The following is a 15,172-nucleotide window of genomic DNA, read 5'->3' as shown; positions in this document are numbered from 1 at the left end:
CTTTACACATAAGCAAACATTCCCATCTCATTGGCCTATGTGCTGGCTATCAATGCTAGATGCTGCCATACTGACTTCTGTAGCTATTAAAAAGTTGCCCTTTCACTTCGCTTTATTATATTTCTTTGCATAATTAACACACAGAAGAAATTAGGTGAAACTGGATTAAAACAGCGGTTTCAGTCTTTCCATTTCATTTCAGAGCATGCTTCATGTTTAAGTAATGTTATATAACAAGTTCATGAATTTCTGAGCATTGCTTTTAGGTAGATTTCTAACAATAGTTTTCCTTTTCCTTTGAGAAACAATAGTTTTCTTTTTCCTTAAACGGCCCTTCTTAGAAATACTCCTTGGGTGCTGAGCATGCTGCTTTGTTTTTAAGGACTTCCTGAAGAGTGAAAATGAGAAGAATGCTCCATCCCCAGCTAGTACCTGGTCCGGTTCATTATCCAGAGAAAAGAAAAAGGTGTGTGTATGTGTGTACATGTACGTGTGTGGGAGAAGGATTGTATCCAATGACTTTAATGATGCAATTGTCCACTTTAATATGAAATCACCATTCTGACTAGCAGATGCTCCCTAATGCTTTGGGCTGTTACAGGTCATACCCACTTTGCGTGGATGTTCCGTTTCTGGCCCCTGCACGCATTGGTGAAGCAAGCCCATTCCACCCTCTTTCGGGTCCAAAAGGACCCACATCAATTGGACGTGTGCAAAATGGTCATCACCTGAACAGTCATACCTTGGAAGTTGAACAGAATCCAGTCTGGAAATCTGGTCGACTTCCGAAATGTTCGAAAACCAAAGCGCGGCTTTGGAAGCTCCTGCAGCCAATTGGAAGCCCTGTTGGATGTTTGACTTCCGAAAGAACATTAAAAAACTGGAACACTCCTGGTTTTCGATCATTCAGGAGCTGGAATGTTTGGGAGCCGAGGTACGACTGTACTCAGAACACTCGTAAAGTGTTTTGGAAATCCCATTGGGACATAACAGCACTCCAGAAACCATTGGTGTAATCTCCCCGCTGGCCTCTGGAGGGTAGTTAAGCTCTACCTTAAAATCCTGTGCAAATAACTTTTATAATAAAGGCCTCAGTTTTATTAGTCGTATTACACTGTAGCAGGATCCTGCTCCTCCCTCCAGAAGATCAGCTGCTTGCTTGCAGGCAGGCAGGCAGTTGGTTATATGATGGCAAAAGTCTTTCAGACTGCACTAGATCTTAAGCCTACCATCCTAAGTGTCTGTTGTGATGTTTTGTGTCCCTTCAGACTGCTCCTGACCACTCTCCTAGAAAGGATTATCCCTTAAGAAGCAAACAACTTGCATCAGCTATAAGGTCACCTGGGAATGTCGGTGGGGCACTACAGAAAGTTGGCAATTTCTTTCAGAGTTCTACAAACCTACAGTCCAAAGGTAAACAGCAATCAGATTTATTCCATCTCCTAAAGGTTTTCTGTAACTCCTACTTTAAAGGAGACAGCTTATGTTGAATCACATGGGGGAAGAACTGAGTTTTCATGTCTGGGGGATCTATCTTCCATTTCCCCTGTTTGCAGTATTTTTTGGGAGGCCCACTTAGAGCTGTAATAAGACTCTTGTAGTCTGATCCTCTTGCAGAGCAAGGACTTGGAGGTGGCTTCAGCCCCTTTGCTGCAGCATTGTCAAACATTGGTTTGGGTGTGAGACTAGGACTGGGGAGACCTGGGTTTGAATCTCCAGTCAGCAATGAAGCTTGCAGGTGACCTTAGAGCAGTTGGTGTCATGGATGCCCCAGCTGGGGAACCCCAAGGGGAAGAAGGCCCGGAGCCAGGGGCGTGGCGGTGGGACGATGATGAGCAGTCAGAGGGAGAAGAGAGAGGGGACTGGAAGTGTCAGAAGAGGCAACAGAGTTTAGTGAGCAGGAAGAGGCTGTGGCAGAGAGCAGTCCAGACTCGGAGGCAGGAGATGAGGGGGCCCAGAAGACAGAGATAAGGCAGGCTGCGGAAGAATCTAGGGAAGCCCCCACTCCTGCTGCAACCAGCTCCCCTCTCCCCTGGTCTCTCAGAACATGCAGAGAAATGAATGAGAGCCAAGTTGACAAAGCATTAGGATGCTGAGGAATGAACTGGGGGGGGGGGGCGGCGCACTCAGTGGTGGGAAGGTGAGGACTTTTAGTCCTCACCACTGTCTCATTGGGGCAAGACCTATTGGGAAGGGTTGATAGGATCACTAAGCCTGCACTGTTTTGGTTTCTTTGAATAAAGAGTTAACTTCACTGATGGCAGTGATTTTTATTGCTGACCGACACCCGACTCCTGACAGTTGCTTTCTCTCAACCTGACCTTCCTCAGGGCTGTTGTCAGGTTAAAGGGGGAGAGCGGGGAAGAACCACATATCCTACCTTGAGCTCCTTGGAGGAAAGGCAGACTATACACTGTCCCATTTTTGCTGCATGCATTCCAGTTGGTCCTGGTTTGTGAAACCGGACATCAGGAGAGTATCTTTTTGATGAAGGTTTCAGTGTGGTGGCTTAGGTAAAAGAACAGCACAAGCAATAAGATGTGCTTGCCTTATATTTACTTATTTGCATTATACTTATTTCCAATGGTTCCTATTGCATTTTTTTAAAAAATTGCTACCTTTATTTGCTGTTCATTTGATATATGGTCTGCTGCTGTGGATGCAATCCTGTGGGGTTGGGATGCACCTGTGGAGTTTTGCACATAACAGAAGGGTAAAATGTTGCGAAATGCCTCTTCCAGCCAAGAAGCTGATGGCAACGATGAAATCTCCCAGATCTACAGAGCAGGAGTCCATTAAAGAAAATGATAGCAAGCCAAAGCGAGCAAGGCGCAAGCTGTACACAATGAATATTTCTTCCCCTATGGAGTTCTCTGGACAAGTGGTAAGCGGTATCGTGAAAAAAGTTTTTTTTAAGGAAGCTACCCTTGGGGAACAACTCATCTGATAAATTAATTTATTACCTCTCCTTCAGTCCAAGATCCTGGAGTGGGGGTGTATCATAACAATTTAAAAGACAACATTAAAAAATTGTTTAAAACAAATTGCAATCACAGGGATAGAGTGGGTCCTAGACAGTTACATCTCGTGCCAAAGGCCAGGGTAAAGTTTGTGTCTTCAGCATACAGTGAAAACTACTATTGAAGGTACAAGATGCATGAGCTCCTCAGCTTAGGGGCTGCCACAGAGAATGGGACACCTCCAAGCACCTGAGAGTGTAGAACAGCCAACAGGGCCGCCTTCGTTCATCTTAGCACCCATGACGTGCTGTAAGGAGGAAGTCTTTCAGCTAGTTGGGTCCAAGTCATTTAGGGCCAACTAATGTGAGCATACCTTGAATCAGTCCTGGAAATGAACTGGCAGCCAACTGGACACTATTATATAGCACAGATAGACGAAAGGGATTTAGGCTGTGTTTAACCCTCTTTCCCAATGCCTCCTGCTATTGGTAGCTGCATTAAACAAATATGCTAGCTTAATCTACTGGAAGTATGGTGGAACAAACACATTTCATTTTATGTCAGATGCTCCCGCCATCAAGCTGTGCTTTTACGCATATCTGCTAAGGTCCACTGGGACTTAATCCGAAGTAAACACACATAGAATTGTAGCAAGGACTTGTTACCAAGGGCAAACCTGTTTCAGCTAGGGTTTCCAGGAGGGCTTCTGATTCTCATGTGGTCGACAATGGCAACAACTGAGAGGTGTCTTCCTCTCTAAATTAGGCTATTGAAACAAAGTGGATTTTGGGGCAAGGGGCAGGAGTGGATTTTGTTGTGAAAGGGTTATGAGCCCAGTTCTGATTCTGAACACGATTCCTGGGATTAGGATGTGCTCATAGGTACCCTGTTTCTCAGTGCACATTCTCTTTCCTGAGCTGCTATTTTGTACCTGTCTCTGATTGGTTAACTTCAGGGCTTGTAGAACCCTGAGGTGTGCCAATGCCTGGTCTGAGTAGTTCATCATGAGTTCGGATTCCTTGTCAGCCCACATGGGACAGAGTGTAAGATGTTCATTTCTACATGACTTAGTCAACTAACTAGTGGGAAGGGTTCAAGAAGCTTTATCATAAGCATAGGGGTGCAGTTACTGAGACAGCAAAGCCATTTGTCCCTGAGAATAATCTGTCCAGGCACACAGGGCCCTCAATCATGGAAAACACTCTGAAGTCTAGAGATTCCTGGCCACTGATCTCACACTTCTATACCGTTCCCAAAAAGTTCTTAGAAAAGTTTCACTTACTTTGGTCCAGTAGTTATTCACTTGATCTGTTAACAGCAGTTCCTTAAATTCCTTTGCAGATCATGATGGATCAAAAGGAAAGCGATCACGAAATCATCAAGCGACGGCTCCGAACAAAAAAACCACATTAATTGTAGTGTGGGTTATGTGTTGTGGTTTTTTTTTTTTTTTTTTACGGAGAATCATGTACATAATGTAATCCTCAGCAGTTGAATTTCGGAGCAAAGCTCTTCTAAAGTGGAAAGTGGGTGTAGATTGGAAATGGTATAGCATCTGTACTATTAGTTATATGTACAACTTTGTGCATCCTACTAATGTTTTGAAATTCCTGTATAGGCTGTTGCAGCTGGGAGGATTAAAATAATCGACATCGTTTTGATGTGTGTGTTTGTGTATGTCTTTGTTTCAATCTATTCTCTCCAGAGACAATCATCCACAGCAGTTGTTCTGATCCACAGACCCAGACGAGGCTCTGTGTGAGTGGTTTGATGCAGGGATACCAAAGTAGGTTGTCAAAAACGCCGGAATGGCCAGCTCTAATGCTCTGTTAAAGAAGGGTGAAAACTTACAGCACAACCTGCAGAGCCTCACTGCCTTTACAGATATGGGATGGACACCGCAGCAGTGAGAGGTTGTGATGACTTTTCCACCAAGCGCTAATATGTGAACCATTGCTTATATCGAAGACAACATACATCAGTTTGGCCAGACCCTCCACCTGACCCATGAGGGCATAGGTGGCAACTATCCAAGGCTTACTGATATCTCCTGTCTCTGGGCCCAGAGCCCAGCATCCCAGGGCCCACATAAAAGCGAGCCAATTAGCATATATCAAAGCAAGTGACTATAATCATATATGAGCTCACTCTTGTAAAAGCTACCAATTAATTGTAGGGTTATATCGACTACCATGGTGGTGTTTGCAGAGCTTCCAGAACTTCTTCAACACGGTGTTGAGTACATTCTGTGAGTCTGTACTTGTACCAGGTCAAATTAGAAATTTGGCATGGGGCTGACAGTTTCAGAATCTTTGCTTTCATTGCATATTTCTTTTTAATCAACTTCTTCATCATCATCACTTATATCTGCCTATCTGACAGGGTTGCCCCAGCCACTCTAGAATCTTCCCTATACAGGGCTGCATTCAGATGTCTTCTAAAAGTTGTATAGCTACGGTTCTCCTTGACATCTGATGGAATGGCTTTCTACAGGGCGAGTGCCACTGCTGAGAAGGCCCTCTGCCTGGTTCCCTGTAACCTCACTACCGCCAGAAGGCCCTCGGTGCTGGATCTCAGTGTCCGGGCTGAACGATGGGGGTGGAGACGCTCCTTCAGGTATACAAGACCAAGGCCGTTTTAGGGCTTTAAAGACTTTGAATTGTGCTTGGAAACATACTGGGAGCCAGCAACCTGAGTTTATAGACTGGGGAGGGGAATCTTCCCAGGGGAACTGAAGGAGGCAGTGGTGCGTCCGCTCTTAAAGAAAACATCATTAGATTCCTTAGATCTATCCAATTACCGCCCGGTTTCGAATCTTCCATTCCTGGGTAAGGTGATTGAGAGAGCGGTTGCTGAACAGCTTGGTAGGTTTCTGGATGAAACATTGGCTCTGGATCCATTCCATTCCGGCTTCCATGCTGGTCATGGGACCGAGACGGCTCTGGTCGCCCTAACAGATGATCTCCGCAGGCAGCTGGATTGAGGCGGGTTGGGACTGCTGATTCTTCTAGACCTGTCAGCAGCCTTCAACATAGTCGATCATGAACTCCTGGACCACCGCCTTGCTGACGTGGGGATCCAGGGCACTGTCCTTCAATGGCTGCGCTCGTTTCTCTCTGGTCGGGGACAGAGGGTGGCGCTTGGGGGGGAATTGTCATCGCACCACTCCTTGGTGTGAGGAGTGCCTCAGGGTGCGATTCTCTCCCCAATGCTTTTTAACATCTTTATGTGCCCCCTCGCCCAGCTTGTCCGGAGTTTTGGGCTGGGTTGGCATCAGTATGTCGATGACACCCAACTCTATCTGTTGATGGATGGCCATCCTGACTAGGCCCCAGACACACTGACCAGATGTCTGGAAGCTGTGGCTGGATGGTTATGTGGGAGCCGGTTGAAGTTAAATCCTTCGAAGACAGAGGTCCTCTGGCTGGGACAGGACGATATGGGATTGGGGGGGCAACTCCCATCTCTTGTGAGGGTGCAATTAGTGCCAGCATCGTCCGTTAAGAGTTTGGGTGTAATCTTTGATACCTCCCTCTCTATGGAGGCGCAGATTGCAGCTATAACAAAGGCGGCATTTTTTCATCTCCGCCAGGCTAAGCAGTTGGCTCCTTATCTCTCTCGCCCTGACCTAGCCACTGTGATCCACGCGACGGTCACCTCCAGACTAGATTATTGTAACTCGCTCTATGTGGGGCTGCCCTTGAGACTGACCCAGAAACTCCAGCGGGTGCAGAATGCCGCGGCGAGACTCTTATGGGGTCTTCACTGCGAGATCATATTCATCCGGTACTATACCAGCTGCACTGGCTCCCGGTGGAGTACAGGATCAGGTTTAAGGTGCTGGTTTTAACCTTTAAAGCCCTATACGGCCTAGGACCCTCGTACCTATGGGACCGCCTCTCCTGGTATGTCCCACAGAGAAATTTACGGTCTGCGAATAAAAACATCCTGAAGATCCCAGGCCACAGAGAGGTTAGGCTGGCCTCAACTAGAGCCAGGGCTTTCTTGGCCGCGGCTCCAATCTGGTGGAATGCTCTGTCACAAGAGACTAGGGCCCTGCAGGACCTAACATCTTTCCGCAGGGCCTGCAAGACAGAGCTGTTCCACCAGGCCTTTGGTCAGGGCGCAGCCTGACCCCCTCCTCTGGCAATCTGCACAGAATTTTGCTTAATGGTTGCCATCAATTTGATTTTAATTAATTTTATAATGAATGTTTTTAAAATGTTGGATTATTTTGATTGTTGTTAGCCGCCCTGAGCCCAGCTTCGGCTGGGGAGGGCGGGATATAAATAAAAATTATTATTATTATTATTATTATTATTATTATTATTATTATTATTATTATTATCTTAATTTCAGGCAGTCTTTGGCATTATTTGGTCTCCCAACACTGCAGTCAACTCCTCCTCTCCAGACCACTCCTCTCTGAATTGCTCTGTACATGTGCAAGAGGAATGAGTGGCTCAGAGAGAAAACTATATTTTGATGCAGGTGCAGTCCATGTTCCACCCACAATTCGCTGCAGCCTTCAAATCTCAACAGCCCTTCATAAGAAAAAGAGTCTCCACTTCCCTATTAAAGCTATGAAGGCTGTTTAAAACTTGCAAGCAGCGCCCGGTGAAATCTTGGGGGTGGGAGGGTTGTGAAGCTGAGCTGTACTTCAAGTGTTATTTGCTTCTGGTAGTGGCACTCATAAGAAACTTCCACCTGAGCTCACCTTGTGTGTGTGTGTGGGATCACCTTTATGAGCTCCGAGAAGTGGCTGCCCCCACTAAGTTGCTACAAGTATATTAAGACAGCCTCTGTATTCCATATTTATCACTCCAGATATGTTGGCTTTGCCCCCCCCCCCTCAATCATTTTGTTTCAAGGACAGCAGAGGCGAACGCTTCAAAAAACTGCCTGCTTTTCTGTGAAATAATGGAATTTAAGTGAAACTCCATTAAGAGAAAGAGCTCTTCAGCTTGGTTAGGGCTGTTTTGATGTACCCAGTTCTAAATGCATCGGTTTCTAACTGGGAAAATCTCTGTTTTTAAAAGAAAAACAAATTAACAAGTGTTCTTGGGCTAAATCCGAACAGTATATATTTACTTTAATGACTGTGCTAATGCACATTTGTGCAACTGGCAGGGAGCGAAATTAAGCACTTCAAAAAGTCTCACCACATTAATTCTTCACTTCCCTCAGCCAACACAAAACATGTGCTCTTCTTTATCTTCTAGTGTCCAAGCAAATATGGAAGTATTGAGGACTGAGCCCCAGATAAATTCTGCGTGGTAGCTCCATGTGGGTTGCCTTCTGGCAATGTTTGTCCTCCCAATCTTGCAGTTTGAGTGTGAATTTGTGTTAGATTTGACAAGACCAACGAGGAAGAAAACCGGCCTCTTCATTGCTTCTCACCATGCTTCCAACAGGTTGTCAGCCTTAGTTCAAAAAGCTATGTAGGTGTGCGTGTTCAGTTAATATATTTGTTCTTCCTAAACAAATTTAATATGAAATTCTAAATTTTGGAAAAAAAGGACTTTGGAAAGAAGTGGTTTAATGATGTCAAAGGATTGCAGTCAGTTGGCAGCGCACCCAGCAATGTCTTATGCTATAGAGCAGGGATGGAGAAACTTTTTCACCCTGGCATGTGTTTCCTTCCCGACAGCATTCTGAGGAAGGACCACATGCCAGTGGTACGCAGAGTAGTGAAAGCAAAATTTACGGTTGCATAGCTGAGCCGGCTATGTTCTACACCCTTGCCTCCTGTATCCTGCATTTAGGCAAGCAAGATGCTTTATTAGAGTTCAAGGACAGATTTACACCAGGCAAAAGTACTTGAGGGAGAAAATGGGGCCAGTAATTCTGTGTGGCCAGACCGAGAGTTCCATGGGTCACAGAGAGACCTAGAGGGCTTTCTGTTCCCATCCCCTGCTATACACACACACACAGCTGGTTTCCCCCTGAGCTCAAGATATTTGAAGACGATTGAATATTACTTTATCTTATATAAGTCGCTCCATTTTAAAATTATGTTTTAGTATGACTTTCTTCTACTGGATCTGGTCATCATAAGGTGTGTGTTGTATATTTTGTTGCTATAAATAAACCACCTTGTGTATAGTAATACAGAAAGGCAGTACACAAATTAAAATGAAATGAAAGACAGGCTTGGTAAGAAGATCGTTTATCTGGACAAAATGCAGTGTGTTTGCTTCTGCAAACAACTTGCAGGTCAAATGATGTATGTCTGGACAAAGACTTGGTCAAAACTCCACATATCCGCTAGATGGCGCTTCAACACTTAAAACCAAAAATCACATTTAAAGAAAATCTGGTCTCAAACGACTTATTTCCCCTGAGCCACAGAAATAAAAGGGAAGTAAATAACTTAAAAAAAAAATCTAAACAAAGACATTAAATAACAAGGCCTATGGGTCACTTTTGTCTAATTTGCGCAGCTTCTAGTCTTTGTTAGAATAAGGCAGGAAGTAATAAATTGCACATGGCACGGCCTAACGTGTGGCATGTCAAGCTGCTACAAATAATAGATTATTTGTTCTATAGGCGGGAAAGGTTTTTTGGCACAAAAACTTCCAACCAGTGGCTAGACGGCAGGCTTTGCCTTCCAAATTATTTTCATTGCTTTTAAGTAATCCCCTTTAAAAAGAATTTGTTTAATAGCCAATCACTCCTATTTATTTTAATGCTGGTATTATTACTATTATTTTATTCATTTGTCACTGAAATTATGTCGCTGCACCCTTCCTCCTCAAGGTGCCCAACTCTAGAAGAGCTGCAAAAGCAAAAATATCTAACTTGGGTAGAGCTGCTTAAAACCAACCCAAGTACAAATGTATTGGCATAGTCATTTCTGCAGCATCCGTCACACAAGAAAAGGTAGGAGAAACGAACTTCATTAGTAGCTACAGAAGCTGCTTTTAGGCATCCTTGTTCAGGCTGCTTTTCAAAACTGGATAGATCTACCCTCTGTTTGAGAAGTCCTGGAGTAAGAGGCAGATCATGTGAGATCAGAAGGGCTTTAGCTCATTGATAGAACATCTGCATTACACCCAGAAGGTCCATAATTGAAACACAGCATCTCCTGGAAACATCTCCGATGAAAATAGGGATGTCCCATTCCATAATGATAATTTTACTATTTATACCCCACACACCTTACTGGGTTACCCCAGCCACTCTGGGCGGCTTCCAACATACATAATGAAACATTAAGCATTAAAAAAAAACCACTTCCCTATACAGGATTGCCTTCAGATGGCTCGGGGTTGCATAGCTCCATGCCCTCCAACATTTCTGCAACAAAAATCGGGACATCCTAAGGAAAAGTGGGACGTTCTGAGATCAAATCAGAAACCAGGACCTCTAAATCAGGGACGTCCCCGGAAAATAGGGACACTTGGAGGGTCAGTGTAGACATTACTGAGCCAGGAGGGCCCAGTGGTCTTGATGCACCTAGAGACCTATAAGCTCAGCTAACTAGCCAGGCTAGAGGCCTTGTGTCTATTGTTTCTTTGTAGTGCTTTATCTTGTGCTAGGAGCAGCTTTACTCCCAAGGTTCTAAACAGATTCCTAAGTGTCTACATTGGACAATGAGATGTGCTGTGCTCAAATGTGCTAACCCTCTCAGGTAGAAAGGAATGCAAAGAGACCACGTGCAGCAGGGGTTGCTTAGAGAGAGAGTCCTTTGTTTCCTTGCCTAATGAATAGGTAATGAAGGAAAGACCAAACATGGTATAATTAGTATTGTGTTGTAACTTTAGATTGGAGGAAGTTTATGCATATGTGTTGCTTTAACAGACAACAGCTATGTATATTAAGCAGGCCCCACCCTTTTGGGCTGGCTCAGCTTTTGGAGAGTGATCCCGCCGAGCCATTATTGCTAGCTATAAACACCCTTTGTTTTCTCACCGCCATGTGGAGATTTCCTTCAGCCTCAAACGTTAATTTTGCTACAGTCTGACTCTGTATTAGACATCTTCTTGTGTTCCTCTGGCAAAGCGGCAGGATGTTTTCTCAAGAATTCATCTACAGTTGCACATTTCTGCTGTACTTCTTTGTGCTTTATCTCTCTGTGTATCCCTTTGCACACATTTCCTGGTGGAAATGATTATATAAAAAATGAGGTTGAATATGGCTGCATCATTCCCTATCCACGTATACACACTTTGCTTCAAAGGGTTTTATTGGCCCACGCTTTGAAATGATTGTTACTACTGCTCTGTGGCTTTTACAATTATGCTTGCCCACCCTGCTGTGCTCGGTTGATCTGCTGCAGCCATTAATCTGGTGCTGGATTTGATTGGTGTTTTTATGTTGTCTGTTTTGAAACTCTGGATTGTATGTGCATTTAGCTGAAAGGTGGGCTATAGAAGCTGATTTAAAAAATAATTAAAAATGCCCAGATTACAGGTTGCCCTCTATGTAACTGGGGCCGTATACGGTCAAGAAAAATGCGAAGAGCAAAGAAAATGTGAGATTTATGTGTGGCGGCAGCAGGAGGACGGACGGATGACGATATGTGTTATAGCTTTGGTTGGTTTAGCTACTAACAACAAACTCTAATTTACTGTGAACTCGAGACCAGGACACCAGGATACCTTAAACTACTTGGCCCCATATCAAACTCTCCAGCCTTTCAGATTGACCTTGTCCTAGCCAGACAAGAAATTGTGCAAGCTTGGGGTGGCACCATGATTGGTGGTGCTCCCATCATTATGGAGTTCCCTCTTGATGGAGCTTCACCATGCTCCCTCTCTTTTGAGGCTTGTGATGGAAGGTCTAAACCAGCTTTCCCCAACTTGGTGCCCATCAGGTATTTTGGACCAAGTTCCCATCAGTCCCACCCAGAACATCACAACAACCCTGTGAGATCGACCTAGGCTGAGAGAATAATTGACCTAAGCTTGCCCAGGGAACATAATCACTCTGCAAGGATTTGAACACAGGTCTTCCCACTGCAAGTCCAACATGCTGTCTACTCCACAACACTGGTTCTCAAGAAGCATGAAGGTGGACGCCATAAGACTAGACCTTTTTTGCCTTCTATCTGTCCAGAAATATTTTGAGCCAACAATAACATTTCTACAATGTGTGTGTGCGCGCGCATCATGTGTAATATGTAATTTTAATAGTTGACCTTATCTTTCAGAAAGCTCTCTATCCTACTCCAACGCGCGCGCCCCGATCCATCCCTGTGGACATTATGTTCAAATCTCCTTCTGCCCTTAATCAAATATTTAGATCTCTTTAAAAATACCACGCTGTCATCTTGTTAATGTTAGCTACGATAAGGGGAATGAGGATTTTGGCACAGTGCAGCACTATGTGTCACTCAAGAGGGTAACGAAATGGAAAAAGGACCTCCTTAATGGAGCTGAGATGGAAGAGGAACCGGGTGGCCAAGTGTTGAGTGTTTGCTACAGACCTGCCATTTCCTGTCATTTCCGATTCTGTTTACAGAATTCAGGCACCGAGTGGCTATGGATGGACAGGACTGTTCTAGAGAACCTAGCTTTAAAAATTGTGTGTGTGTGTGTAGCATTTAAATATATTATCTCTGATCCATTGAAGGAGGAATGAGCAAAACAAAGAATTCCAAATATGCTGGCAAAATGCCCAGGTATGTGTGTCACACAAGAGCTTGTATATTGCAGCAATGCTAGGTGTGTCCTGGTTCCTGATTGCTTTTCAGGCAGTCGTTTCATGCGAGGAACTGTGAGCGGTGATGCCCTCAGATTGGTGGAGTGAGAGTCATCTATGGGTAGGGGAGACACATCGGTGTTTCTCTTGACCTGGACAGTTACAAACTGTTGCCAGAATGTCACACTGACTGGCGCCACACATGACAGCCACATTACAGGTGCATCACTACCCCCTCCTTAGAGGTTATTTCCAGAAGTCTCTGTATGTTCTTCAGCTCTCTTAAGTGCTCTACAAGTATAAAGATCAACTGCACAAATATTAAAATAGAAACATTCATAATAAAAACACACACGAAACATCCAATTAAAACTCAAAGCAACCATAATTACAATACCCCCCCCCAAAAAAAATCCAATTGAAACAATACAAACATTAAAACAAGAGACCCAGGTTGAGGAATTGGGGAAATGCGTCTTCAAAAGCCAGTGGAATGCCAATACAGATGGGCAGCGGAGTTTGGTCCATTAGGACCAATGGAGCACTGCCATGCCAATCTGAGTCTGCCCTTAGTTCAGCCCCTACCAGTCTGCCTTCTTGCTGGAATCCTCCTTCGTCTCAGTGTTGCCTTTGTAGAACTCATCAGGGAGGAGGATGGAAGTAAAACCAGGGTGGATTGGCTCCACCTGCAATTGGCTCTGGCTCCACCTACTGTTTGTCTCAGTGGGCACCTGGCACTACAGAAAATGACAATTCTCTTGCAGCTAATCATGCAAAAAAGGGGGGAGCAGGGAAGCAAGCTCTCCTCAGCTCTTCTAGCTGAAGTTAGGTGGGATTCTGTGAGGCAGGAAACAACCAACAGCCTTCTGGGATCTAAAGTATCCTGGATCCAAGCTTTTCAGGGCCTTGTATATTAATTTGAGGATGAGGCATATACCCTCTGTGGGGACTTGCACACAGAAAAAGACTGCAGAGACAGGTTTTATAACAGTAAAGGCAATGCAGATTTCAGCATGAGTAGCCTTGGTTTCAATCCTTAACTTTCAGATTTTGGAGGCAGAGCAAGTTTGGGAGAGCCAAACCGAAAGCACAAAGCAGACACACACAAACTGTTTCTGACCATTAACCCAGTGTGAAAAGTTAATCTATATAAGACGACTGCCTCTTGTGGTGGTGGTGGTGAGAATTATTTTAAACATCTCTTTCTTTCGCAGTAAGTGTCTCAAGTATTGATGTAAAACAGTGAGAAGAGGTTGGTGAATGATCTTACAATGTTCAGTCGCTGTAAACTCAGGGGGAAATGCCATCTTGAAATGTTTTGGTGCGCATTCTTAAGCTTGACTCACGAGCTGTGCTTTTACATTTCAAAACACTGCCTGAAGGATGTATCACTCTTTTGACTTTCGAAAATGGCTTCTTAAGAAGAAGAAGTGCCTGGATATAAAGGAACTCAACTGGCAAAGCATTTTGCGCACATGATTTTTTTTTACAGAAGAATGAGTTGTTACAAGTATCAGAGTTGCCATCTTTCTTATGTCTCCTGCTTCATCTGTTGTAAAACGTGTCTCTGCAGTCTTTTTCTGTGTGCAAGTCCCCACAGAGGGTATATGCCTCATCCTCAAATTAATATACAAGGCCCTGAAAAGCTTGGATCCGGGATACTTTAGATCCCAGAGCTCAGGAGGTCTTGAAAGTCAATCACTGATGTCACACAGAGGAAGGCTGCCAGTTGTTTCTGCCTCACAGAATCTCACCTAGCTTCAGCTAGAAGGAAGGCATTTAGTGTTGCTTGTCCATACTCTTCACTAATACACACATTTGAGGAGTATGGGGTGTTAGGGGAGGGGGTAGTAACTCTGGTGAGAGACATCTTGTGCTCCTTCTGGGGTTGTTTGTCCACCTTTGGTCTCCATCCTGCACTCAGTTCTCACCTGTGGCTCCTAGAAGCTACCAGCTGAACCAGGTGAGGGTAGCCGATGGGTCCCAAACCCCTGGTGAGTTAGGAATTTCCCCTGCATGCGAAGACAGGCTCTGGCAGATTGACCAGACAAGACAAATAGTGGGTCCAATGGTCAAGAAGGTGGTTTCTGCAAGTGCTGTAGAGAGAAGTAAGGGGCAGTTGGGGCTCATCAACCTGGGAAGGTAAGCAGTCTAGGAGAAGGAAAACTCTGCTGCCTTGTAGGATATATTTGGGAGGAGAAAAGCCTAAAGTGTAAACCCTACACAAATCTGGCAAGGAGTCCCTCAGATGGTTGGATAGTGACTTATACACTTCCTTCCAGGAACTCCTGCAGCCAAGCTGGTGCTAAAACGTATTGCTCTGCTTTCCTTTGGACAACATCAGGGAGGCCAAAAGGAGGGTCCTGTCATCTGGGCAGTCAAGGACCTTCATACACACTTCCCAGGCTTGCACCCTGGAGAGGTCACTTTGGTGCTGCAAACACAACGGTTTGATTTCACCCCTGGAGATGCACTCCATTGTCTCTCATGATGACAACAAGAACATATGCATTTATATGCACACTTTACTACATGCAGAGCACACGACTCAGATAAGTGTGAATCTT

General features: G+C 44.6%; 1 protein-coding gene across 2 annotated transcripts in view; it reads left to right on the top strand.

The window, feature by feature from the left end:
• Positions 1–4,621, top strand: part of KIF20B (kinesin family member 20B) — a 38,814-nt gene extending 34,193 nt beyond the window's left edge. For both annotated transcript variants that reach the window (XM_083441269.1, XM_083441268.1), the window contains exons 30-33: positions 383–466; positions 1,269–1,413; positions 2,742–2,884; positions 4,302–4,621. In XM_083441269.1, the coding sequence (XP_083297395.1) occupies positions 383–466; positions 1,269–1,413; positions 2,742–2,884; positions 4,302–4,373 (444 nt within the window). In that variant the 3' untranslated portion in view covers positions 4,374–4,621. The remainder of the gene's footprint in view (positions 1–382; positions 467–1,268; positions 1,414–2,741; positions 2,885–4,301) is intronic.
• Positions 4,622–15,172: the final 10,551 nt, after the last annotated feature.

This window comes from Podarcis tiliguerta, assembly GCF_965153285.1.
Source record: "Podarcis tiliguerta genome assembly, chromosome: 5".
In the NCBI taxonomy this organism is placed as follows: Eukaryota; Metazoa; Chordata; class Lepidosauria; order Squamata; family Lacertidae; genus Podarcis; species Podarcis tiliguerta.
This window is presented reverse-complemented; position numbering and strand designations above follow the sequence as displayed.